This window comes from Anopheles bellator, chromosome 2 (assembly GCF_943735745.2).
Source record: "Anopheles bellator chromosome 2, idAnoBellAS_SP24_06.2, whole genome shotgun sequence".
Taxonomy (NCBI): domain Eukaryota; kingdom Metazoa; phylum Arthropoda; class Insecta; order Diptera; family Culicidae; genus Anopheles; species Anopheles bellator.
The window spans coordinates 34,381,312-34,408,030 of record NC_071286.1 but is presented as its reverse complement, the minus strand read 5'-3'; the positions used below and the strand labels follow the sequence as shown (position 1 = coordinate 34,408,030).

Here is a 26,719-nt window from a genome sequence, read left to right as displayed (position 1 = left end):
TGTAAGGCCTCACAGGATTTTCGGATCGCAGGGAGGGGCGACGAAGACAGAGAAACGAATAATATCAAAAATCTATATAAATGGTCGTAGTTTAAAGTAAACAAATCGTAAGCTCAGGTGTTCCCAATTCTAGTTGTTTGCTGTTGTAAGTAAAAACAAAACACAGACCCACAGACAGACAGACGGACAGAGAGAGAAGTCGATCGCAAATTCGCAACCACAAACCGAAACGTGTGCGTCCTAATACGCACAGTTTACGAGGGGCACAGGACCTTCTATTCCGACTCTCTCTCTCTCTCTCTCTCTCTCTGTGCGCTATAGTGCAATCCTAAGTGTAGCGCGCAGGCGTAAAATTCCGAATTCGACATAAAATGTGTGGAATGTCCCGGGGGCGCCCAGGGTCTGACCACACGAGGGGTATCTTAACACAGGTGTGTCACAACACAATCAGCTAGACTATATTGGTTTTGTGTATCGTTTATCGGGTTGTTAGTATTTATTCAATTTTGCACTTTGTATTTGCACGCTCCCCGCAATTTACGCGCTCTATCTAACTTTCGCGCGCCCGGATGATGAGTTACACAACTAACAGCAGAACGTGCCCCCGGGGGCTTTCATTGGGCCCTGTAGATCTCTGTGCTTCCGGTGCCGATGGCGCGATAAAGGGCGATGGCACTCGAGTTCTTGCTCCTTGCCGGGCTTTGGTTAGTAATTATCCGAAGGTACACAAATCAAATCATTACCACGAGGGCGATCAAGACCTCTTAAAAATTTGCGCTAAATTGGGCCACAGGAGGTTTGGTCCTGGAAACTCCTGGTCGTGCATCGGAATCGACTTCACGCTCTATTACTACCTTCCTGATTACCTGATTTGTTGTGAGTAACTTTTTACATTTTACTTAAGAACCGGATGAACTGGCCCACGAAGAAAAAACAAGTTGTAGGGTTGGAAGCCTGGAATTTGTGCTGCGATTAGGGGGCCGATCGACCCACCCATCGTTGTGGGTGAAAGTGTAACGATAAATTATTGTGTGTTTTGTATAAAAAAAGTATAATAAATTCTAAACCTATTTGTAACCATACCCTACTATTAGCAGCAGCTTACCGATAGACCGGGATAAGGCATTAAAAATGACCCACATGTGAGAGGACTTAGCCGCGCGCGAAACGATTCCGAAAGTGTAGCACTGGCCAAGGCCAACGGCTGGAAGGATAAGTGAAAAAATAGGGATACAAAAATCACAAAGCACAGTTGAGAATGGTACACGGTACTGGCAGGCTAGCTTGTGCTCGGTAGTATTTAGCGCTTGTCGTACTATGTGTTGTATGGATGTTCAATATGTAACTGTGCATTGCCAAACATATACACGTGGCTGGTAATCCGGCAGCCGGTCAAATCAGCAACCCAAAGCGCAAACTCCCCCCCCTCAAACACAAACAGCATCGACGGCAGAGTGATATTAAACATTCAGTTTTCTGGATTCAATCTGAAACGATAGGAGGCCGTCGAAGGGCCAGTGGAATGGATACCGTTCCGACTGGGGTCCCACAACACTGGGGTGACCCGTAGAAAAGTTTCGAAAGAACGAATATCGTTTCACGGTTTTCGGTTTCGTATGGCCCGCAAAAAGGCACACACAGTTGCTGACAAACAGTAAATACTCCGATCGTTGAGAGACTTGCGAACGAAACAACATGGACCTATTACCGGATGGATCGCAAAGAGTGAAGAAAATAACGGAGAACGAAACAGTACATTGTTTAGAGATTTTTTTTCTGTTATATTTTATAGAAAATGTGAAGATTATTATATAAAAATATATACATATATATACTGCATTATGATTAAAAACAATAACCTGGCCGGCGGTATGGTTTGTGTTATCGGATCGAAAGAAACGATTTACTTGGTTTCGTGCAAAAGTGAAATGTTTTGATAGCTTATCGAACGACCTGTCGAACGGAACTCCGGACCGGCCGTCGGCCGAATGGAGGCGCCTGGTACGTTTCAATTTTGATGTCACTCAAAGAATGCGCTTCCTGCGCTGTGCTGTCCTGGGCCTCGTGCCCTTGTTGTTCACACAAATTAATGGAACACCCCATTTATGGCCTGTAAACCGGAGCCATTTAACTTTACAACGATATTACTGTCAGGATAATTAGCCCCTTTGGCCGCTCATAGACACTAGCACTAGCGCTCCCCCCGGAGGTGTTTGCGTTTGTCGAATGAATTATGCACACACATGCGTGCGTGTCATGCGATTGAATCCATTTTGTCACCGATAAGCATCGCACAATCAATTATTGGAGCCAGTGGGGCATTTTTGCTGGGTTCGTTGCGTTGTCCCACGGTGTGGCTGTTCCAGTACTGGCAGGTACGGGCTTTGGTGATGCAGCTCGCGATGGTTATGCTGCTGTTGTGGATGGATGTTGGCTGCGCCGATATTGCGGTAACCATGGCGACGGTGCGCTGCAACACGCCTTCGTTTCTGATCTACGAGCAGCTGGTCACCGGCTACCTGAAAGGCCACCAGCTAATTACCACCATCATCGGCAGCGAGATGACGGACAATGTCCTGATGGAGGCGATGCAATGCGAGTACAACAGGCTGGTGCTGTCTTCGTACAAGCTCTACACGGTCGATACGTAAGTCAGGCGGCTCACCGAAGGAGTGACGAACGGTTCTCGTTGACCCCATCGTCGGTGGTTGATTTCAGTTACCTCAAACTGGTGGAAAGTGATCGTGCCGATCGTACGTACGGGTTGAACAACAATCCGTACTCGTTCTGGGAAGCGTTCCACTGTGAGGCCAACCTGTCCGCCACGGTGGACCATCTGCTGCCGGCCATCGCTTTCCGGAATCCGATGACCAAAGTGATCCTGCTGATACGGAAAATCGCAAAGTACGACATGCTGCAGATATTTCACGTCGCCTGGTTCAAGTACCGGTTGCTGAACGTACTCATCCTGAGCCGTGTAGACCCGGACACGCTCATGGTGTGCCTGTTCAATCCGTACCTCACCGAACCGTCGGTGCTGGATGATCGCAACATGTTCTGCCACCGGTTGAGCACCATTGACGAGGTGGCTGCGTTCAATCGTGATGTCGACCAGTTTACTCGGGAACGCATCCGCAATCTTCATTTGTACCCGTTGCGGATCGCCATCACCGATGTCGACCTAATGTCGAAAGCGGTCCGATATGGCAACGGAACCATCCGACGGTAAGTTTTCGGTGCAATATTGTGCGAAGGAAACACTTTGGGGAGGGAAAAGCGGTCAATAACCAACTTAAAGAAGTGAGGATTTTAGTTTTGTTTTCCTAAAATAGATAAGTTGAAGTCGAGAAGAAGTTGAAGAGTGATTAAATATTGTTTTTAAAAACAAACTTTTATCAGTTTTAACGACTTTGAGCACGATCGTTTTGCAACGCTAATGTGCCTATATTACACATCACTAGAAAGGTAACAGATCCTTCTTTTGATATGAAAAAATCAAATATTCACGTTTGGTATTGATTGCACATTTTTATCGGGAATTCCTGTAGAACGCTACGAAAAAATACAGTTTATCAATTTTGGTAATGCAGCATAATGATGGCGGGGCTGGATGCAACTAAAATAGGGTCAACAATAAAAATGTGGGTAATTTTAAATTATTTCCAGTAATTTTTGCATTCTTCTCAATTCGTCTGTGTCCGCTGGGCTTATTTTAAGAAAATCCTTCCTGATGGCGCCAGGTCCCTATGTTGTCTATGAAATTGCCACACAAAACATATTCCATTTATGAACTTTATGCCTTTTCTATTAATTAGACAAACTAGGTACAATGTCTATCTTTTATTTGAATTAACCTGTTTCAGAGTATACGTTTGTATAGAATTCTACAAATGTTCTATTCTATCTACCCAAAGCTTCCACAAATAATATGATTATTATGAGGAATTCAATATTTGGATTCAATTGTTCATTAAAAAGCCTGATTATTATAAGCGTTATTTATCATGCAGATTGCATAACTTTGGGCGTAAAAATACCCAAAATATCCCCAAATGGCTAATTTAGTTTTCACGAGCGCATCTAATACACATAAAATGTTTAATTTAATCAAAACACAACAAAAAGAAAACAAAAACGTTGAAACTGAAGTCCGTAGGTCTGTCTATCCCATGCAAATGCCTCATAGTGCGTTGGACCTTGAAGGAGTACAGCTAGAATCAACCATCAGACTGGGCTGGGCACTCTTATCTATCTTGGTTACACTTAACCCTTTGTCCGTTCCGGGAACGAATTTTCAGCTACGAGTACCTCGATGGCGAGATGGTTGAAATAATGCGAGAACGGTTGAACTTTTCCGTTCAGTTCGTTGAGCTGAGCTACCAGGAGTCGGTTGGGTTCGTCACATCGAACGGCAGTCTCGGCGGCACCCTGCAAATGCTCGAGCAAAACTCCATCGATCTGGCGGCCAACTCCCGGTCGACCATCGAGTACCCGATGCGGAACCTGCATTACGTGCATTTCCTCTGTCCTCTGCGGCTGGTGTTCGTGGTGCCGAACAACTACTACGCCAACCGGTTCAAAGTGGTCTTTTTCCACACGTTCTCGATCCAAATGTTCATATTCGACTTTGGGATATCGCTGGCGCTGCCGTTCCTGCTGCTGGTGGTAATGCGCAGCCGGCTGTCGGTGGCGGCGTACGCGGAGGAAGTGTTTCGCACGCTGGCCATTGCGCTGGCGACGACCGTGAGCATGCCGCGCGGTCTCCGGCCCCGGCTGGTGCTGATGGGACTGATGTTCTACAGCATCGTGGCCTATTCGGCCTGGCAGGGTGTGACGATCATTCGCCTGAACATGGACGACGAGAAGCTGCACAATATTAACACGCTGAAGGAGCTGCTCGAATCGGACCTGGAGCTGCAAGCGATCCTGTCTTTCGGCAACGCGATCTGGAGCAAGAACTGGAGCACGAAGGATGTGCGGGGAAAGTTGGCGGCCCGGCTGAACGTGCAGGCCAACCCGTCGTCGCAAAGCCTCCTGCCGCTGGTGGCGGACAACCGGACCTCGGCGTCGTTGATCATCGAGTACTTCACGGACGTCGTCAAGTCGCGGTACTTCAACACGGAGCGCAAACAGAGCAAGGTGCACATCGTGCCGCAGTACTTTATCGAGTATATGACCGCGATGGCCATACCGAAAAACTCTCCCCTCCTGCCGTCCGTCACGGGCTTGACGATGGGCTGCCTGGAGAATGGGATCGTCAACCATCAGCTGGCGCTCATCCGGATCAAAGGGATGCTGCTGCACATTGCCCGCAACCGCAACAAAACTCTCAGTTTCGAGGCAGAGACCAGGAAGGTGACCCTTAACAATATGCGAATTGTTTTCTCCGCGTATGTGGCTATGAATGGCGTGGCAATTTTGGTATTTATCTACGAGATCTGTAAATACCGGTATGTACGCCAGAAATGGCGCAGGGCCAGGCAACGGGTGCGGCAACGAACCGTCATGTGGCCGTATGTTAGGTAGAATGTCTGAAAAACAGCAGATCACCGATTAATAACACCCGTTTTCGTTGTTTGAGCCACAGAAATAGTTTAGACGTAATTGCAATCGGAATGTTTAACAATGTAACGCATGTTTTGAAATTATTAAAATATTTACATCGATGGACATTGTAGGAATAGGAAATTCTTAGGTGAAAAATACACAAACGTAGCATGTAAACCTAGAACGACTAAACCGTTGACTAATTGTTTGTCGCTTCAAATTGCACTGCAAAATGTTGTAGCTTCTGTCTATCTTAGGCGTTTTTAATCCAGATGTGCTGAACATTCGCCTGAAATATTTGAAGAATGTAACTTAATAAAAGACTTAATCAAGTGTTTTATTAGGTTGAATTTATAACTTTGGCTTTATTTCAAACAACTGGCAGTACTTTATGATCTTCAATCGTTTATTTCGAGGCCAAGTTTTAAATAATAAACCAGCTAGTTTTGGAGCAGTATGCAAAAAAATCGAAAAAATAAGCATTTATTTTTTAAATCCGATAATTGCGTAATAATATAGCATGATACGGTCAAACCATATTTTTAGCTTCATAGCATTTACAACATGCTCCATTTGGTGCTCTATTTTGTACCGCGAAGGTAGCCCAAATTCGTCCCCCATTTTTTGTGTGACCAATTTCTTTCCAATTCTAGCGGAAAATGATGAAAATTCTAACGACGGCTTTTGCGGCTTCAACGAGGCGGTGCCGCTAATCGCCGAGAAGCCCAGCAGCACGGTGGAGTACAGGTTGGCGGGGAAGCTGATCCTGTGGAGCGTCAGGAACGACGCCGATGGCATGCCGATCCTTGTCTACTGGGGAGAGAAAGTAAAAAAATGAAATAAGAATAAAATACAAAGGTTGGTCGGAAATTTGGTTGTATGTTTCGTTGTTGTATTAGAATGCCAGCTGTGCTGCAATCGTGTCGAAACGCTGCTCGATTCAAATCAGCACTTGTCTAATCTCTTCTTGTGCATCCATGATTATGTACTAGTTGATCCCTGTTATTCGCTCGACGATTTCGTATTGCCAACCAAACCTTTCACGGGAAATGTTTTGGTGAATATTTGAAATCTTGGGAACGAAAGGGGAACCCGATCATCTGAAACGGAGGGGTAACGGGAAGTGAGAAGGAAAGCCGATCGGATACGTCATCAGGAAGACCGATGCTCTGATATGCAAGATCGTCGAGAAATGAGAGTGAAATGAGGCGTGGCAACGCACGCCGAGAACAGCTAGTTCTTTAGTAATTCGCAATTCAGCATCAACACGGAAATAAAAAGCATTCCAGTGTAGGAGGCTGGCGAGTAGGTTGTTTGGCTGACTTGAACGTTGCAGTCGCGAAAAAGGGAGCAACACCATTGTCAATTTAGTTTGAGATTTTCAACTAGGCCACAAACACCACGGATTGTTTACCCAACCATTTTTTTCGCTTTCTCTTGTTATATTTCTTTCTGCAGCATTACTACATGTCTACTAACTCAGTAATTCGCTGGAATGTTAGACGAATGCATATTCATCATTTCTTTTTTAGTGGAGAGCTGGTACCCTATAAAGCCGGTTCTGGACAATGAATGGCGATGTCCAATCCGTAAGATATTGCATACAATTTGTCACTTTGAGGAACGAGATTTTTTTGTAGTTTGTAGCGTTTTCCTTATCGAAGACCTTTGAAAGACGGTTTCGTTGGCGAACGATGGAATGCCATAATGTTGAAGCTCACCATATGGTCGGCGACAATTCTTGCGCTGACGTTGCCAAATGAAAATCAAGAAAATCGTGTTACACTCATCGTTGATAACGAAAGCGAGCGAGTAAAGCGAAACCCACCCGAAGTAGTGAGTGAGCGTAAATGGCCGTTGCCATCGTTACCGATGGGCCGTCGTACGATTTTCCGACACTCGCTCAGTGGCCGAACGAACGGAGCGAATGGGTTTTCTGCTCGCGCGTTAGTAGCTGAGTTCCTGATGAGTGCGCGTTCACTCACTGGTGGCCTTTTTCGGCTTCGTTTCGGCCGTTTGTGGGTCAAACACTTGTTGATGCTCGCACTGTGCGCCGGACGCTGTGTGGTTGCAAGGACGAAATTTCGAACACCGCCAAGAATCACACGCCGAGCATCGTCTGGCCGTATAGAGGGTTAAAACAACAACAAAAAACAGTGTGTAAAATAGGGCTAGAGCAGAGGTAGTGAACAGGAGGAAAAGCTCATCTGTTTTCCGCGGGTGTTAACGTAAGGAAAACACACAATATGGTATCATTCGATGATACAAATAGACATCGCAGCCGTGCCGTGGTGGCTCTTGTAGTTTACATTTCGCTCTTTCTGGACAATATGCTGCTAACAGTCATTGGTAAGTAAGGCATCGAAGTGGCAAAAAAGATCAGTAAGCAGCTACTCAAAAAAAATATTAAAATAAGTGAAGAGGTCGCGTATGCGACAAATTAGTCTCAGGATTTAAAAAAAATACTCTCTCCATTGTGCATCCCTCAAACCAGTGCCAATACTGCCGGATTACCTGGTCCACATCGATGCCAGCGTGCCGGAAAGTGTAATCTACAAAAACTTTAGCCTTCACTACGTTCCGGCGCTGATCGGCGCTGGCAGCAGTTCGATTGTTCAACCTGCTCAACCCAAAGCCAGCACCAGTACGCCGGCGATCGAGGAGGAGAACGGTTCCATCGGAATCTTGCTCGGGGTGAAGGCGCTGGTGCAGCTAGTGGCCAACCCGATCGTGGGCAGTGGCACGGGTCGCTTCGGTTTCTGTGTGCCGATCATGTTCGGGAGCCTCAACTTGTTGGTGGCGTCGCTGATTTTCGGTTTCGGCACCTCGTACGGATCGCTGTTTGTGGCTCGTGCCATCCACGGCGTAGGATCGGCCTGCATCGGAGTGTGCGGTATGAGTCTGGTGGCCCAACTGTACACGGAGCCGGACCGGCGGTCTCGAGTGATGGGCACCATCCTGGGAGCCATGGCCGTCGGGGTGTTGGTCGGCTACCCGTTCGGTGGCATCGCCTACGAAGTGGCCGGCAAGGCGGCTCCATTCCACGTGCTGGCGCTACTCTGCGCCGGGAATCTGGTGCTGCAGTACTTTCAGCTGGACTGTCAGCTGGCCACGATCCAGCTGCGTTCGCTACCGAGGGACTCGTCAACGACGGCGACGGATGACAACGGGCAACGGCTCACCTGGTGGCCGCTGCTGAGCCACCGGCTGGTGCTGGTGGTCGTCGGTGCCATCTGGATCTCGACCTCGGCGATGGCAATCCTTGAGCCGTGCCTACCGATTTGGATGATTACCCATCTGCACCCGAAAAAGTGGCAACTGGGCACCGTCTTCATTCCCGACTCGATTGGCTACTGGGTGGGCACGAACTTTTTCGGCACCGTGGCCTATCGCTTTGGCCAGATTCGGGTATCGATCGGGGCCCTGGTGCTCGTGGGCATATCGTGTCTGCTTTTGCCGTCCGCTAGCAATGTGGTGGGTCTCATGTTACCCCACTTGGGGCTGGGTTTGGGGATCGGTGTGGTGGACGCAGCTCTGGTTCCACTGCTGGCCACGCTTGTCGACAATCAGTTGGCCGCCCGGGCAGGCTACGATCCGGAGCTTAGCCCGGACGAGACCACCGGTAGACATGCGTACGGCACCGTGTACGCCATCCAGCAGATAGCGGTCAGCGCGGCTTACTCGCTGGCTCCCATCATCGGCGGAGAGCTGGTTCCGGTGATTGGGTTTTCCCTGCTGCTACGGGCCCTTGGTGTGCTGAATCTGCTCTACGTTCCGCTGCTAGTCTGCTCTGGCCTGCGGAACTCCCAGTCACTAGCTTTTGGTACGATTAAGCAAACGGAGCTACCACTTGCCACCAGCGAGCCGACGTCATACAGACGGTTCTATAACGCCGTCGAGTAAATCCCAACCAGTGGGGCCGCCGTTTCCGAACCCTTGGAGCAGGGAAAGTTCATTGAAGTGAGTAATTGCATTAACCCTTATCGCTAACCGCCAGACATTGTCGTTCGCTCTCTTTATCGTACAATAAAAAAAACGCTGTCCAACGAATTACTTACGCTGGGACCACAGAAAAAAATCTTCAAACAATGACTGTAGTCAGTTAAGTGTTGCGGAAGGATACACCTTTCGGAGAAACCAATTCAGCTTGACGTATGAGAGATGTTGATTTCCTTTGATGAACGTAATTAAATTAAAAGTAAATCGTGCTCATTAAATACTTGAAATAAGAAATGAAACAAATGAAAGCAGTAAACTGTCATATGGAATGAAATAAGGGTATCTTGTTGTGTAGTAAAAAGCTACAATTGATGTGTATAAACACATCTTGAAAAGCTTCACTACCTATGAAGTAATGAAATATTTTTTACAATTTTTTATATTAGGTATCTAAATGCACCGTTAATTGGGCAGTTCCAATAGTATTGGAATCACTGCTGTTTAATCTGTAATAAACTGGACCATTGAGCTGCTTCTCTATTATTTGTGTGGAAGTTAACGAGTGCTAAAAATGAGCTAAAGGGGTTTGAATAACTCACGACTCATTAGCGAGATAAGAACCTGTAAGTTAATAATAGATTAGATAAGAATGGATGACACATGATATGTATAGCTTATTATGTTTCGTGTGTAAACTTTACTACGCAAATAATATTTTTAATAAAATGTCGAAATAAAGCTCGAAGAATTAAATCAATATTATAATTATAATTAAAGTGAGGTTGTGCAAGTAGGATTGTTTACAAACCAATACAACTTTGAAAAGTCAAAACCTAAGCACCTAAACAATACAATGTAAGAAACCGATAAATTACTCAATGTGCGGAACCACCTTTCTTTAAACAATAAAATCTGAGATACAACTTACATCGAGTTTCACAATTTCGGCACTTCCAACAAAGCCATGAAACATTGATTTGGGACATAATTTTATTTCTCAAGTCGTGTATTGTTTGGATTATAAGCAAAACAACAAAAATAACATTAACAGTAATACGAACGTTGTGTAGCACAATTGAATCGCCATGATTTGCAGTGAACAGCTGGTTACAAACACTGTACGAGACATTGGAAAACGAAGGACTCGTGATTTTGGAATATTTCTTTGAACTTTTTCCTCTGACTGCTTCCCGGTTCCAGGCGACAGTAGAAGTCCTTCGCCGAAAGAATAAAATTGTTTATTTCTCTCTCGTTCAGTTGCTGATACGATGGCAACGAGAGCACTTCCGGCAACAGTTTGATGAGATACTTATTCAGCGAGGCGGAAAGAAATATAACAGTCAAACACCACACGGATTTGTTCACCTGAGGGAAGGCCAAAAAGTTCGGCAGCGAGCATAACAACCATTCCTGCAGAAGCGGCAGATACGACGCATCGATCGACGAGCGGAACAGCTGGTGCGTTACGTTGGCAATTATATCCGGGTTGGGTTGATTCAGCATGAGTTCTTTAAACACCTTCGTAAGGATCTCGTTCGGCGGCAATAGATCACGTATCAGTTGGCACAGCACATTACCAAAAACCTTAGCGCCCTGAGGGGTCGTGGTACGAATCTTGGCGAACAAAATTTCAATCTTCTCGATTTGCTGCACAATAATATCGGGCTCGTCCTGCACGACGCCGTTACAGCGTTCCGTGCTTTCGAGCTGCTCGTTGCAGCTGCTGTAGATGCAGGTAACAAGCAGTTTCAAAGCCGAGAGCGAAAACATTTCGTTATCTATCTTAACCAGCTCGATGGCCAGTTTCTCGATTTTTTCATGCAGCGTACGCACTACTTGACCTTTGATTACCAATCGTTCCAAGCCCTGTTGAAACAAACGAGAGAGAGAAAGAGTTTAGGACACCCGTCACTCATCCATTAACTGCTTCAACTTACGTTTAAAATGCACAGATAGATCTCTAAGTTGGCTGTTCGCTTCAGAATGTTGTTAGCCGAAATAATGCTGTTTGATAGCAAACTGCAGTCCGCAACAAAACGGGACGTGTGTTCAATAAGGTAGAAGTTTAGTGTCCACACCAGTTTGGTGTGTAGATCACTTAAAGCACCCGTGCTTTCCTCGATAATGCCATGCTTAACGATGTAGTTGACGGTTATGCCCCGCACCAGTTGCAATTCGTCGTTGAGGGAACCGATTGAGCAGTTCGTTTGCACCAGGCACTCCAACAGGCAGAACAAACCTTGCAGTGTAGCATTCCGGACAGAGAGCTGCGTGCTCTTCAGGTACGTGGGAATGATCGTGCACAGGTGCGTTAGCTCGGCCATGGAAGGTACTAGCAACGACGTAAGGCGGCATAACAAGTAGATGATGTGCTAGTTATTTCGAAAACGTAAACAAAGAAAGCATGAGTGTTACTTCGAGCGAATTAATGATTTTGCCGTATTCACCTGATGCGAGATTGAATCTTCCATCGGAATGCGCTCTTGCAACTTTAGCAGGAATGTGTTTAACCATCGAATTTGCTCCCGATTGTCGACAATCTCACAAAAGGACACCAGGTGCGGTAATACTAGCGATGGCTCATCTTCAATCATCTGCTCCAGCACCCCATAGATCAGCTGCATGGAGCTGGTAACGTCGATGTTTATCTTTTCGACAAAATACTGTCTATTGCGAACCGTGCGAGATTCGGCCAGCGCACTACCACTGCCATTGTCGAGCGTCCGTTCCATGATCTCCCAGAAATACGTCAGTGCCAGCTGATTGCGATCGAAGCGCACGGTACCGACACTGCTGTCTCCGGTGGCGTGGATATCGTCAGTAATTGTAGTCATCAAACGACGCTCCATATTGGACTGGTAGAAAACATTACTCAGCGGAATGAGAAGCTGTATGTGGTGTAGTTTTTTTAACCTAAAAGAATCCAAACGTAACGTGAGAAGCTTCTATTTGAGTGCTTAGGTTCTCGGCGGCGGTTATGTTTACCCTATTTTATCACAATTGATTGGAGGATTTCGCGGGGAATGGTGAAACTTGCCATCACTGAACCCAATGCGTGGATACCGGTAGCAGGATATCAACAGTGTCATCACCGCGTGTAGGCACATATTCTTGATCTCTCGCTGCTCCTGGAAGCTCACCAGTAATGCATCCTCGGTACGGTTGATCAGCACCATCAAGCACATAAGGAGTTCCTCAAATTGTTGCCGTGACGAGTAGCCAAACACATTCACCCTGCAAAGTGTAGCAACCACCGTTGAAGCATAGCCATTTATCTTTGATCAAATTTCAAGCGTAAATTACCTTTTTAAAAACATTTCCAACAGCTCGACATCGTACAGCTGTTCCACCGGAACTGTGGGTAGTTTTGGGTCTCCGTTTTCCAGCACGTCCAGCGATTCATAGTAAGAATAGAGCTCAGGTGGGGTCAGGGCATAGGGATAGAACCGATCCAATTTAAGCAGAGCGATGCCAATCGACTCAATTAAATCAAACATTTCTCTACCGATAGAAAGCTGGCTTGCCATTGTGCTTCGTTCGGTGATCAGTTCTGCTACAAAAATCGCCTTAAAGTAGACACCAACTGTGTGTTCCGATCGTTCCACGAACGGTCTGAAGACTTCCGGTCGTTGGTGTCGCTGTTCAAACTGACCGTCCTGGATTGACTGATCGATCAGAGTGTAGATCATGTCCATGTACAGTACTACATCGTCCTGATAGCGATCGTTTTGATTGAGCTCGTTCCACAGATAACGCTGCTGTAGGATTGCACTTACGCAGTGCAGGTGCAGTTCGATGCGAGTTACGTTCATTCTGGGCTCCTGCAGCAGCGAACGGGCACATACGCTTGCGAAAGTGAGAAGCGTTTCGAAAAAGTTTGACTTCAGCAGATGTTCTTTGATGAAACGATCGATGAATTTGCCATCGATATAGAACAGACAAAGATGCTCGAGCCGCTTGAGGTACTCCAGAAAACAGATGACCGTCTCCGCACAGTTTTCCCGCTGAACGGTAGTGTCCTTGTCGTTAAGGCTGCCAACTTCGTGCATTTTACGCATCAGCACAATCAGCGTCACTTTAAGCATTGGATGCATTTTCAGGTAGTTTAAATGCGGATTGTGCTGCACGCAGTCGATGCAAAATGTGTGAAACATGCTCTCAAACGCGATGGAAACTACGTCACGTAACAGCCGATCATTTAGCAACCCACTGGAGAGCAAATTGATGAGCTTACTTTCCGATTTGATTTCTTGTATAAGTTTGGCAATATTGCGCGGTTTCGTGTACGACTGTTCGGTACAGTGATAAGCCAGCTGTCGCAGATACCACGCTTCGTCGATCGTTTCGTTGCTGAGTGCCCTGATGTCGATTGCGGGCACTGCAGGATTCATTGATAAACCATCCACTTTAACACTGGGGAAATAACGCATGAGTTCCATCAGATATTTGTACAACTTTGGAAACTTGCGGCGTCTATCGTGCGTAAACCGAGACAACAGGTAGCAGTAATTGCTCTCGGGAAGAATATTCTGCACCTTGTCGTTAGTGGCACCGTCGAGCTGCAGCAATGCATCCAGTTTATGGTCGAGAATGAGGGCCGCTTTACGCGATGTCACAATGTTCACAGCGCCAACAAGGTCCGCCAACCAATTACACATAAGAGGAAACGTGTTCAGATGTGACTTTTCTAGCAGTGCAAAGTGTCCACCGCCGATCTTTCTATCGGTGCTCGCCAACACAGCCTTCACAATTTCCGTGGAAAATTCACCATCCGCAACGTGGCACAGCAGAAACGGATGGAAGTAGTGCAGAAGCAGCCGTGATTCGCTTGTGATTAGAGATAAAACCTCATTTCGACTCCATTTCGACTCATTTGGCTTTCTTTCTAGCAGTACCTCGACCAACACTGCCACCAATCTATCATTACGAGCATTATATGTGGCACTTCGCAGCAGCGCTAGCAACACTTCTGTGTCGTACCCATAGTTTATCAACATCGCTACCAACGATTTAGCGATCGGCAAGGGAAGTTTACGCCAGCAAATAAGCTCCAGAGGTATCTGCTCCACGAGAAGGTGTCTGACAGTTTTAAATGTTTGCATATCGCTCAATGCCTCCACATAACGCTGGAGCGCCTCATTTACGTGCTGGACTTGCTCCATGGTTGAATGTTTTGCTAGCTGTACGTCTTCTATGCCAACGAAACCCTGGCGTAAATATTTAACAAGGACTTCTGTTAAATTTTTCGCCCCCATTTCGACATTCTCATCGCACTGCTCGTTGCTGCTACTGTTAGCGAAATTCATACCATCCTCAATGCTTGGTGTTTGCACTTTGCGAAAATAGAGCGCCACGTGGTTGAGCAGGTTACACTCCTCGGTGCGAAGAAATACTTGGCGTACGATCAGCTCTGCGTAGATTAGTTTTTGCACCGCTGCCAACGAATCATCCGATACCGTGGCGTAAAGTATCTCCAAGAACCGCAGCATTGTTGTACTTTTCAGAAGTAATCTCCTACTAAAGCATTCCATTAGAAGCTTAATGTTGGCGTAAGTGCGAGCACTGTTTACCACAAGCTTCCGATCGCTTAGTATCTGCAGCAGGGCGGCCAAAATATCGGCCTCACAGTTTTCATCTGCTTCTCCATCCTCGATCCCGTGCAACCTTTCGCTGTACATAATTATCGGCAGAATGCGATAGACATCTAGCTCTTCCGGGAACTTTATGAGCATGTTCAGCACTACTTCCTTCTGCGTCCGGCATTCGTTGAGCTCAAATTCTTTCGCAATGTTGCTTTCCTTTGCTTTACAGCGCAGCAAAAACACCTCCAGAACCAGTGCCTGAACAGAGGCGATTGCTGTTCGGCGGATCAGATGGTTTGCCAGAAGGTTGTCACAAATATTGATGATCTTCGGTACGGTGACGAGCGGTTTTTCGTGCGATAAGGCACTCAGCTGAAAAAGGAACCGCACTACCCGGGGCATCAAGCGATCCGCATCATCTACGGTGCCGCGTTCGATGTGCTCTATGTGCTTCAGTATCGATTCCACGAACACGTTACTAGTGTCCAGCTGGTGGTAAATGATGTTAAAATCCAGCAACTGGCATAACATTTCCAAAATATCCGCCTGTATTGCCGACCGAACCTTGGTGAACATCTTTAGACACGCAATGACAAGGGGTTCGAACAGCTTCACGTAAGCGCCGGTTTCCGGGGTGGCCGATTTTGACTTGGCTTTACAAAAATCGTAATACCGTGCGTAGAATTCCCGAGAAGCCGCTTCCGATGGCTCTTGCAAAATTGATATCTCCTTGAAGAATGATATGTCCGCGGAGCGGTTTACGTGGTTCGTATGAAAGATGAATTTTAGCAGGAAACGGGTGCAGACAATACAATATTCAGGTTCGTAGGTCAGAAACGACTGTAGGTATCGTAAAACCTCTTCCACAAACTTCATACCATTCGCCATGGTGGAGAGCGATTTCATCTCCAGCAATGTCCACAGAGCCCGTATGGCACCTTGCAGGCAACTGAACAACTTCTGGCCCGCCTCAGCATTAATCGATATCCGATAACTTTCCAGCGAGCTGCGCACTTGTGCGTACAGTTTCATGTACGCGTGATCACCACCGAAATACCCGAAGCAGTTGATTTGCTGCAATTCTTTGGAGTTCATGAAAAGATCGCTCTTCTGTGCGCGGTTGATAACGATCGGAGCCATGTTCAAAAACAGATGATGGTATATATTGAGCAGCTTCAGCAGATGAATGATGAACTTATTAATCATATCACTATCTGCAGCTGTGATAGTCGCACGTGATGAAAATGTTACTGTGCAGAGCAGAAGTAATATATGCGTTAGAAAGGATAAAACAGTAGAAAATGACTGATCGATACTTACCCACCATTACGTGGGAGCAAACTTGCAATAAATTGGTGTGGGTCGTCATATCGAACACGGTTCCGATCATTTCCAGCAGCGTACTGAGCAGAACGCTCAACAAATTGTACTCATTCCATTGTTCTACGTAATCGAACGGATCTTGTTTGGAGGTGAACAGGAGCAAGAAGTGTATAATGCCAGACTGAAAGTAAAAAACGACCGGAAAATCCATGAAGTTTGGTCAACATTAGGAGCGGTGGATTGCGCGCCTACAGTACCTGCAAATTTTTGTCACTAATTTTCAGTAATAAATTGCTCAGCTTGTACAAAACACGATTAACAAAGGAATGGTGTCCACCGGAACTACCCCATCGTGAGTACTGTCGCCGATCAAACGGCGCAGCGAAGCTGCTCAGTACATACTCGTTTACAAAATCCTCCACCGAGGTTTGTGGCAAAGAGGAGGTTCGACCCCGACCAACATCATTCCATGTGGAACGCTCCAATAGTTGGAGCAACCGTTCTGCAGCGTGGTTTCGCACACGATGATCACCATCCCCAAGGCCGATAAGCAATTGGTCGAGGAAACTGTCGCGTGCATGAATGCCAGCCAGTCCGAGCCCTTGGGCACAATCGAAATCTAACTGAACGGTCACGTCGTATAACTTGCATTGCACCAGCCAGTACTTGCTGTTAGACAACAGCATTAGCCTATTAATGATAGTGTCTACGTTATTGATCTTTGGTGAATGAATCGTTGGGGTTTCATCGAGAAAAATGTTTCCATCACGAGACGAGCGCCACACGCTTGCTGTCACAAGTTTGTCGCTCGCGACGCCTGCTCCGTCACAACTCGGTTGACTTTGCATGAAAACGTTGAGAAATAGTTCCACCGCAGCAAGCGCTTGATTGACAACTGTGTGCGTTTCATCCGAAAGACCCTGGAAATAAAACAAACCATTCTATCGAATCTGATTCACGTATTACAGTCAAGCCATACCTACCATCAGAACTACTTGCAGTAGGTTGGAAATGGCCAGGAACCTTTGTATCATCGGTGGTACCAAGACGCGAACAAACTCGTCATAACTTCCAGAGCCATCGATGGCGGCACGAAGATAATTACCGACAATCGAAAGAACATTCGCGCGGAGAGTGGGATCGGGGCTGTTATAGAATAGAAGCACATCGGCCAACAATTGTAGCTGCTCATCTTCGAGTTCTTTGTGATCGGATACGCTTACTGCGGTCAGTACTTTATCTGCTTCTGCTGTACCACTCCGAACGGATCGGCCTTCGGATTTGGTCGTGGTTATTATTTTCGGCACCACCAGCAGTTCTCGGCTGCGCGCCGGACACGCTCCTGGGCCGGGCTCCGACTGGGAAAGGATGGCATCAAGATCGCGGCTCAGCTTCTCAATTTTACCAGCCGATTCAAAGTTGGCTTCGATGGACTTTAGCTTCGACTTCAGGCCTTGATCCAGGCTGAGAGACATTGGGGAAAAGTACTCAAAATACGTCGTGCTAGTACATTCACCAAAGTGATCCTCCTTCATTTCCAGCATTTCTGGCTCCGGATTCGGTGTGACAGTTGCTGACACCGCACCGCCCGGATTACTCCCGAGCTTCTCGTCGCTTACTGTGGCCTCCTGAGACAATTCGTTCATAGCATCTTCCAGATTCAGTATTTCCACTACGGAAAACTCTTCCCGCAATGCATCTTTCTCGAGCGGAAGACACAGCAGCTCCGGCTTTAGGAGCACGCATGCAGCGATAACTTGCAGCGAAAGGCTCTTGACCGAAACGCGTACGATTGAGTCGGGTATCAGTTGATGCCTGGTACCGATTAGAAGAAACCGCGATGAAATTAACCGCACAGTGAACTCTAGCAGGTTTTGATCGTAGATTGCTCCGATAAACAGTTCCTTCTTGCTGCCTTCTGTGCCTTCTTCATTGTCAATTACTGAGACATGTAACGAAGCACCGAGCGTTCCGTGCAGTTGTGTTGGAGATGGATTTGGAAGTACTGTGGCCACTGTGGGTGGCTCGGTGTCAAGATCAATTTCCAGCGTAACATCCAGCTCGGCGCGTATAGTTTCTGTGTTTGACGACATATGGCTGCTAGCCATAGAATCTACCGACAGCCGATCATCCTCCCCATCATCCGGTAGTGGCTTGTCGAGTGATTTGCGAAAGAACTTAGTCACAGATTCGGCCGCATTCGAACTGGTCAGTAGTGTGTTGAAAAATGATCCTATAGAATCGGTTGACTTTTGACTTTTAAGGGAAAGTGAATCCGCTGCGACTGCTACAGGTGAGGCACCGTCCCCGGCATGAATATCGGAATGATCTAATTGCAAGGCAGGGGCCAAGCGACATTCCGCATCAAGATCCATGCTTTTCAGAGAATCTAGCTCGATGTCCGATGCGGAAGCTAGCGACCGATCGTCGATGGGTGGTGGGAATTTCGTCGGTGTTGACGTGAGCGGTAGAGAGCCGGGCCGTAGTAGGTGTTCCGATCGAGCATCGGTGCTAGATTTTCGCGACGAAATTAGGCTTTCACTGACGTTGATCTTAAAGATGGAATTTTTCAACGTCTTACGTTTCAGCAGCATCTTCCGATGATCGAATTGTTCCGACCGCAGCACTCGGCGAACGGCCGGTTGTACATTGGCCAGTATGACGAGGAGTACTTCCAGCGTCGCGTTAATGATGGTGTGGTTCCCTTCGCGCAGGAAATGTAAGCACAAATCGAAGGTTTCGATTGCTTTCTCTACTCGGCAGCTGCTCAAAACGATCGGTAAGATGCCCCGGAAGCATCCCATCACCCCGAGGATGGTATTTGGTTGGAGGTGCAGCGGTTGACCGCATTTTAGCAGCTGTTCGATGCATCGATTGAACGCATTATTGGCGTAGAACTCGGGGTTTCGCGAACCTTGGACAAACGATAGTGTGTTCCGCGCGGCACACCGTCGCTTGATGGGGCATTCGGAAACCAAATCTTCCAGAAAGAGTTCTGTCATTTTCAGCACCTCGCCATCGGTGAGGTAGCCTTCCAGGTGGGAACAGAAGACTTCCGTAAATGCACACAATCCTTCCTGCAGTGCCGGTTCCCGTCGCTTGGAGATGGAATAGATGCAGGGCAGCAAGTTTTGCGCATAGGTCCGCGCTTTGCGCTGGCGAATGGTGCCGCAATAGTGCCCGAAAATGGATAGTACAATCCGCAGTGACTTCTCGTTTCCATTCTTCTTAATTTCGTGATATAAGTCTCGCTGGACTCGCACGATGTTTCCGTTCGTTTCGCAGTGACGTACGATTCGTGACAAATTCTCTTCCGCCGCCATGCGGACACTTGAATCGGCCTCTTCGCAAAACATAAGCAACACAGTGATTGCGCTGCAGAGATGGCCAAAGTAGCTGTTGGAGGTGGCTGCAGGATTTCCGAGTCGAACGCTAATGATACTCTCGGCCACGGTTCCGAAATGGGCCACCTTCTCTTTCGCACCACATTCCGTCGTCTTTAGCGCTTCGATGGAGCGTTGCAACGAACCGAATGGGTTCAATTTCTCCATTGCACCGGCCCGCAGTTCCTTAATTTCGACGGCAATACACCAGTCTGCAGCCTTTTACCTTTTCACTACACTATTTTACGCTATTTGCGATGAGTCAAGTTTTTCTGCAATTTTCTCCGCCCTTCATCAGCTGACAGCTGTCAAAAGATGTAAATAAACAACGCTCGCGAGGAGCTGTCATTTTTTTGCACCTTACTGGGGGCCACATGAGGCGTAACTGCGGGGACACACGATGCGTAACGTAACAAGTTTGACGTTAACGATTAATGCCAAACTGCTGCGCCGCTGTCAAAACGTTTACTGGTCGGTCGAGGCGTAAACCCGAGCGTAAATCCTTTTTGCATACGCTTTGCTTACAAACAGAGGATAATTTAAGTTCTTATTTGCTGGTATAGCAACAAAATCGAAAAAAACAGAAAAAACATTCAGAAATCAATTTATTTCTCTTCTCTTTCTATTTTCTCGAAGCAAAAACACGAACGTAAACACGTTTGACATTTTGTTTTTATATTTTTGCTGCCACACGAAGTGTAAGCGATTTGACATTACAAATTAATTTTACGGTAGTTCTTACGGCTCATGTGGCCCCCCAGTTATGTTGTGAAGTTTCCATTTAGTTTAAGCCGCTTTGTTTGTCCGTTGATGTTTAATTCATCTTTGAAGTCTGAGAACGTCGGATTTGAATTTTGAATACTGCGTTTGGACTTTCTTGCCACCCAAAATGAGTGTGGCTGCTCACAAATCATCTAGACATGATTTCTATTGGCAATTGATTGTTAGAAACAGAAAAAAGAAACCAATTGATTTCGATTTTTTGTGTTTTCGATTTCTGAATAAACTTGTCGAAGTACAGCGAATCTACCTAATGAAGACTCCTCTTTATTTTAAAAACAGTTTAGCTACACTCGATATTCTTACTATTCAAATTTGCAGGAATTTCTAAATAATTGCCTTAACAAATGGAATTACCAAAAGATGATTGATCGAGCGGAGTGCGTGAACTACAGAAGGCATCACCTATCAACACTTTGCTCGGGAACGAAACAACCCGTATGTCTCCGGTGGACGATATTTGCAGTGCGTTCGATGCCGTCCGCGTTGTTCGCACCGTTCCGCCCGGAGTGTTCACGACATTCTGCAGCTGACCCGTAATCGGATTGTACGGATCGCAGCGGACCCGTGCCAAAATGCACGAGGTGGTGTTGAGGTAGAACCCGGTCCGTTGGGCTTCCACGTTCAGGTCCCGATTGACCAGCGTTTGTAGGATGCAGTCATTGATCAGCATGTTTCCGTTGATTCGCCGAACGCACTGCACGAACTCACAGTGACCGGTGTAGCAATCGATGTTGCCGGCGGCGGGAATGGCCAAGGGACGCGATCCCGTCACGACACCCTGGGCGAACACGAAAGGACACTTTTCCAGATCAATTTGTTAGGCAACCTATCCACACACTTACAGCCAAATTGGTCGCACAGACGGCATAGCTACTGTTTAGCAGATACAGCGTAGCACACTGACTGATGGCGGACAATTGAGCTGGTCCTGCCGTTAGTGAGCCGGCTCGGAAGAAGCAACCGTAGCAAGCGTCGCGCGCGGTGATCGTCGTCCTTTGCGTGGTGTTGCAGAGGAGGTTGAACAGCGATAACAGGCGGTTATCGTTCACAGGACACACTGGCCACGGCTTCCCCAACTGGAAGCCCAACAGGTGGGCCATCGCCAGGCAGTGCACAACCACCAGCAGCGTCGATAGGTTCCAGCACATCCTAAGCTTCCACACGACCGAGTGACCGAGGCCCAACTGCTGCTGACCGCACCGTGGCGTTGCAATGGTCACCCGGCTGGAACATGGAGCAATTCGTATTCATATTTGTCGCGATGATTTATGAGTACCGTTCGCGGCCCGCAAGTGTTGAAGAGTCGAACATCAATCAGTGAAAATGGTGAAAGTGCAGCCGGCTTTCACTAGAACCACGCCGGCGGAAAGGCGTGAAAAAAAGGGTTGACAACAACACTTAGCCGACCATTAGCTCGGCCGTCGGCCGCACTCGAGCGTGCTGAGTGTGGCCAGTGTTCGGACGCAACATAAAAAGCTTCTAGTCATCGTTGTTCCCATGCAACGGGGCACCGGTCAGTGAAGCTGCCAGTGCCGTACCGGAAACTGTTAGCGACCCGGAACTTTGTGGACCGGCAGAATTCACTGTGCGCGTGAAGTGCTTTAACGAAATGGTGAAAACTCTCATTGTTTCGTCCTTTGTGTAATCGTTTTTATTATTATTACATTTTTTTTATTTTCCTCCACAAATACATTGCAGACCGCCAGGGGCGTGTTCCGTTTTGCTGGAATAACTCAAAATATGTCTCCGCCTCGTTTTGTGCACTCTCTGACTCATGGTATTTACTTAGCCTCCCCCACTTGGTATGTAGCGATCCTGCGGCCGACGGGCCGACCGAGACGCATGGGACAAGCGATCAAATAATAATAATAAAAAACTCTTATGAAAGCATCTACTTTAAGATTAGTTCATTGTCCGTGTTTGTTTTCCATTCTCCATAGTTTCCCCAAGTAATGTATATGATTGTAAGAATAAGTATTTGTTACATTTCCTCCGCCGTTTTATGTTGTTCCATTACGACATTGTGGTGCACTGCTGCAATGTTTTTACTACGGCAGGGTCATATTAGTTGCTCCATCGCTCGCAGATTTCGCATTATGGCCGCACACCAACTTGTATCCAGCTGAACGGGGGTTGGACCGAACCGAACCGGGCCAAATTGTGCGGTCCAGGAGAAGCAACAATTAACTACACAAAAAACCACCCAGAGCAAATAGAACATCTCCCACCCACACAGTCAGTGATTCGCATGGTTAGATTTGGATCGTTTCCTCCTGCCGTGTCCTGCCGAACGTGCAAAGCTCCCGTTACAGCGTTATGCAAAAAAACAAACCGTTTAAAATGTGTTCGTACAAAACCCCTTAGGATCTTACAGGACCTTAGGGTAATTTCTGGAACCAACGCCAACAGCGCCAAATGGAAAAGAATGGTTATTGTTTAAGAACTATTGTTTCGCATTGCCGCCGCACGGACTGTGGATATCGGCTAGTTAATGTTGTGTGTTCCGCGTGCTGGAAAAGGGACCTCGGTCCAAAAACTCCTCTCGGGCAGTAAACCATAACCCCCCTCACTTTCTCTCTCTCTCTCTCTCCCGTGCGCTCTCTCTGTTCTAGTAACGATACGAATTATAATAAAACAAAATTATTGAAATAGCTTTCGCTCATTGCTTTACAATCACAGTTCACATTGACGCGTTCGTTCGGGTTTTCTTTTATGCATGCGTTCGTCCGTCGGCCTCGCTTCCGCTTCCGGGATCCATAAAATATTCCTGAAACTGCAGGACGCACCGTATGCGTTCCGAAATTTCGGCCACATCCACACACACACACACTACTCGCACACATACATCCCAAGAAGGGCTCAATCACTCAATCCACGCAATCCCCAAACAAACTACTGATTCGATGTTCGGTTCCATTGCATCAAACTCCGAACACACGTCTACCGGGGTGATAATGCCGGGTCTGCTAAAAAAAACCGGGGGTTGAGCTAAAATCAATCGGAACTCAGGGACTCAGCTGTGACACGCTAGCTGTGACAGTTTTCGGGAAAAGCAAGCAGATAAAGATGCCCAGGAAGCAGCCTATCTAAGAGGGGACTTTGAGCAAAAGGGGGAATCAGGGGAAACCTTCGCCACGACCGTTCAAGCTGTCCCTCTTGTCCCTGGGGTTACTTGTCCTGCCGGTGTTAGTGTGTCTCGGGGCATCTAGCCGCGCTTGAACTTGAGCACCAGCACCGTCACGATGAGGAACAGCGCAATCCAGGCGATCGTCGACACGAAACCCATGTACACGTCCGGCTCCGTTATGCTCCAGCCGCGGGCCAGTATCGAGCGGAGCGAGGTGGTCGCCAGCGTGAGGGGCAGGCAGAGCGACACGTACCGCAGCACGAGCGGCATGCCCTCGATCGGCCAGATGACACCCGAGAGCAGCAACGTCGGGTAGAAGGAGCCGAGTGCGAGCTGGATCGCGTTCCGCTCGAGCTCGCAGATGGCCGAGATGACGAACCCGAAGCACATTCCGCACAGACCCTGCAGGATGGTCAGCACCACGATCCAGCCAATCTCGCCGTTGTTGGTCACGCCGAACACCACGATCATGAAGATGAGTACGAGCGCCGTTTGGCCGCACATCACGACGAACTGCGTCATGACGTGCGACAGCAGGATCTCCGTCGGCGTGACGCCGGCGACCCACGAGCGATCCAGCAGGCCCTCGGTCCGCTCGATGATCAGCGCCGAGGACGTGAGCGCGACCGCCAGGAAGAACACAATGCTGCAAGGACATCGAAAAGGGTTCGGGTTACGGGTGGACGGAGCAGTATGGACGGCGTGGAACTCACGTCAAAATGACACCGGGCGCGACAAAGTCCGTGAAGGATGGGTCGTTGGTCCCGTAGATGGGCGCCTTGAACTGGATGGGCACGTCACCGAGCTTCGGATTGTTGTCGCACACGCGCAGCAGCTGCTGGGCAAACTCCCGGTACGCCACCTGCAGATCGCGGTTCAGCATGATCCCGATCTGCTGGTTGGACATATCGAGCCACACACGAATCTCCGACTGGTCCAGGGTTTCATCGTCCGCATCTCGGCCTAGAACCGGAAGAGCGAGTTAGGGAAGCTGGAATGGCCACTCACCCACCCTGTCGTGTACCGAGAGCGATGCGTGCCACGAGCGCGTCGGTGAAGTTGTCGGTGAAGTAGAGGGCTCCCCAGGCGTTGCCGTCGCGTACGGCGCCGAGGGCCGAGTCCAGGTCCGTGTAGTACTCCTTGACGATGGTCGAGTTGAGGTGGCTCAGGTAGCGGCACGACAGGCTCGTGAAGCTGCACCCGGGATCGAAGACACAGTCCGAGTCGATGGTCGAGTTCATCTCGCCGTTCACGATGGCCATCTTCAGGTTGGTCGGATCGCGCCCGATCGCCAGGCAGAACAGTATCACCTGCATCACCGGGAGCGCGAAGATGAACAGCATCACCCCGACGTTCCGCCACATGCGCAGGAAGTTTTTGACCAGCAGTGCCTTGATCTTCCCCTTCGATGTGAACTGCAGAAAGATCGGGCAACATCAATCGACCTGTTCCGCTGTTCAGACCCTAACGCTCGAAACTTACATTGGAGCAACCGGAACACTCTGCGCAGTTGTCACAGTCGACTGCTTCGCTGATTGCACCGGGCGCCGATCCGTTGAGTCCGTTAATCTGCTCGTGGAAACCCAAGCTAGTTAAGTTCTCCCCCAGGCACGGGTTCGTTCGTGGACCTACCGCAATAGTGGATCCATTACTGTCACTGATGAGCACCTCCTTGCTCTGGTGGAAGTTCAGTCCCACGACCCCGCTCTCCTGGCTGACGTAGACTGGGTTGTCCTTTTTGTTGCCGAATGCTAGCGCCGACAGCGAAATGTTGTTGCTGCAATTGAAAAGCCCGTGAAAGCCGCCGTGTCGACGTGTCCTGCTGGCGGGCTCCCTACCTGATGTTAAGCTCAGCTGGGGCTACGTTGGCTTGGCCTTGCTTGCGAGACAGCTTCAAGAAGACATCTTCCAGGCTGCTGCAGCGATACATCGACAGCAGGCAGGCGGGGGACTCTTCTGCCAGCAATCGCCCGGATCGCATCAGACCAATCTGTTCCGAAGGATAGTGTCAAGAGGTGCCCAGAAGTTGGCGAGGACTGTCGGTACCTACCGTGTGCGCTTGTCGTGCTTCCTCGATGTAGTGCGTCGTAATGATGACCGTTTTCTGGCCGGCCTTCGTGATGTGCACCAGATGGTTCCATATGCTCTGTCGCAGCAGGGGATCCACACCGACGGTCGGTTCGTCCAGGATGAGCAGCTCGGGATCGTGCATCAGGGCGACGGCAAACGACACCCGGCGCTGTTGGCCACCGCTCAAGTTCTTCACCAACCGTGACTCCGATGGCAGATCGAGAAAGTTGAGCAGAAACTGTAATCGTTCGACGATCTCCGACGTGTGCATGCCGAAGATCCAGCCAAAGTACATCATCGTCTCGCGGATGGAGAACTCTCCGTATAAAGCTATCTCCTGAGGCATGTAACCTACGCGTGCGCCGGGCACACCGGATCCTGCACGAGAACGCTGGTTAATGACGAGGCTCTGCCGCGGACACCTCTCGCCCTAGTACGTACCCTTTGTTCCTGGTTTGCCTCCCAGGACCCATATTTCTCCCGAGTTGAGCCGCTTCCTCCCGACTATGCATGAAAGCAGTGTGGTCTTACCGCAACCGGATGCTCCTAAAAGTCCATAACTAAGAGAGACGGAGACGGTAAAGTAGATTCACGGAAAAGCAATGAGAAAAGTGTCGTTGGCGTCGAATCGCTAATTACTGGCGAGCCTTTGAGGCGAGCTCTACGCCCGCCGGAGACGCCATAGTCGCGGTGTCCCTGGCGCGTCCCGCCCCGCGCATTTTGTTTGTCGCGATTTGGTGGCCACCTATTGGCCACATTCCCCACAGCTCGAGCTTCCATTCCGATCACGTACCGAAGATGAATGTGCGTCTTTGGTCTCGGGAATCCATTTGCGTTAGACGTTAGACGTTCGGTCCGCTCATCGATGTGTCATCGATGGCTACACAATGGCCACTGGGCGAGTGAACAACAACGAGTCGAGCTAGGTCGGGTGGTGGCCGTCAGGAGTCAGGGTGGCCCCATCA

At 48.3% G+C, this 26,719-nt stretch overlaps 5 protein-coding genes across 5 annotated transcripts in view; 2 read left to right on the top strand and 3 right to left on the bottom strand.

Moving 5' to 3' along the window:
- Positions 1 to 2,456: 2,456 nt before the first annotated feature.
- LOC131207430 (uncharacterized) lies at positions 2,457 to 5,526 on the top strand. The gene is made up of 3 exons (XM_058200043.1): positions 2,457 to 2,647; positions 2,719 to 3,225; positions 4,299 to 5,526. Exons 1-3 carry the CDS (start codon positions 2,457 to 2,459, stop codon positions 5,524 to 5,526), a joined length of 1,926 nt encoding a protein of 641 aa, XP_058056026.1.
- A 2,267-nt stretch (positions 5,527 to 7,793) lies between these two features.
- LOC131211048 (synaptic vesicular amine transporter-like) lies at positions 7,794 to 9,450 on the top strand. The gene is made up of 2 exons (XM_058204389.1): positions 7,794 to 7,896; positions 8,042 to 9,450. Exons 1-2 carry the CDS (start codon positions 7,794 to 7,796, stop codon positions 9,448 to 9,450), a joined length of 1,512 nt encoding a protein of 503 aa, XP_058060372.1.
- A 1,048-nt stretch (positions 9,451 to 10,498) lies between these two features.
- LOC131209863 (huntingtin) lies at positions 10,499 to 19,942 on the bottom strand. Its single transcript, XM_058203011.1, has 8 exons — positions 17,375 to 19,942; positions 16,649 to 17,311; positions 16,389 to 16,572; positions 12,790 to 16,318; positions 12,472 to 12,720; positions 11,934 to 12,399; positions 11,424 to 11,858; positions 10,499 to 11,352 (listed from the first exon to the last, which is right to left on the bottom strand). Exons 1-8 carry the CDS (start codon positions 19,940 to 19,942, stop codon positions 10,594 to 10,596), a joined length of 8,853 nt encoding a protein of 2,950 aa, XP_058058994.1. The 3' UTR covers positions 10,499 to 10,593.
- Positions 19,943 to 20,894: 952 nt separating this feature from the next.
- On the bottom strand, positions 20,895 to 21,705 carry LOC131207429 (uncharacterized). The gene is made up of 2 exons (XM_058200042.1): positions 21,400 to 21,705; positions 20,895 to 21,335 (listed from the first exon to the last, which is right to left on the bottom strand). Exons 1-2 carry the CDS (start codon positions 21,703 to 21,705, stop codon positions 20,895 to 20,897), a joined length of 747 nt encoding a protein of 248 aa, XP_058056025.1.
- Positions 21,706 to 22,202: 497 nt separating this feature from the next.
- Positions 22,203 to 26,719, bottom strand: part of LOC131210662 (ABC transporter G family member 23) — a 33,833-nt gene continuing 29,316 nt past the window's right edge. Inside the window, exons 3-10 of the mRNA XM_058203942.1 lie at positions 26,196 to 26,314; positions 25,735 to 26,132; positions 25,523 to 25,674; positions 25,317 to 25,461; positions 25,167 to 25,253; positions 24,709 to 25,099; positions 24,398 to 24,647; positions 22,203 to 24,330 (exon numbers count right to left, since the gene is read on the bottom strand). Of these exons, the coding sequence (XP_058059925.1) occupies positions 23,763 to 24,330; positions 24,398 to 24,647; positions 24,709 to 25,099; positions 25,167 to 25,253; positions 25,317 to 25,461; positions 25,523 to 25,674; positions 25,735 to 26,132; positions 26,196 to 26,314 (2,110 nt within the window). The 3' untranslated portion in view covers positions 22,203 to 23,762. The remainder of the gene's footprint in view (positions 24,331 to 24,397; positions 24,648 to 24,708; positions 25,100 to 25,166; positions 25,254 to 25,316; positions 25,462 to 25,522; positions 25,675 to 25,734; positions 26,133 to 26,195; positions 26,315 to 26,719) is intronic.

Coding starts and splice junctions, on each gene's coding strand:
- LOC131209863 (XM_058203011.1), bottom strand. CDS start 19,942: ATGGAGAAATTGAACCCATTCGGTTCGTTGCAACGCTCCATCGAAGCG. Junction 12,400..12,471: donor ATCAATTGTGATAAAATAGG/GTAAACATAACC, acceptor GGATTCTTTTAG/GTTAAAAAAACTACACCACA. Junction 11,859..11,933: donor AAGATTCAATCTCGCATCAG/GTGAATACGGCA, acceptor CGAAATAACTAG/CACATCATCTACTTGTTATG.
- LOC131207430 (XM_058200043.1), top strand. CDS start 2,457: ATGGCGACGGTGCGCTGCAACACGCCTTCGTTTCTGATCTACGAGCAG. Junction 2,648..2,718: donor AAGCTCTACACGGTCGATAC/GTAAGTCAGGCG, acceptor GGTTGATTTCAG/TTACCTCAAACTGGTGGAAA. Junction 3,226..4,298: donor GGCAACGGAACCATCCGACG/GTAAGTTTTCGG, acceptor ACGAATTTTCAG/CTACGAGTACCTCGATGGCG.
- LOC131207429 (XM_058200042.1), bottom strand. CDS start 21,705: ATGTGCTGGAACCTATCGACGCTGCTGGTGGTTGTGCACTGCCTGGCG. Junction 21,336..21,399: donor TCTGTGCGACCAATTTGGCT/GTAAGTGTGTGG, acceptor GTGTTCGCCCAG/GGTGTCGTGACGGGATCGCG.
- LOC131211048 (XM_058204389.1), top strand. CDS start 7,794: ATGGTATCATTCGATGATACAAATAGACATCGCAGCCGTGCCGTGGTG. Junction 7,897..8,041: donor TATGCTGCTAACAGTCATTG/GTAAGTAAGGCA, acceptor CCCTCAAACCAG/TGCCAATACTGCCGGATTAC.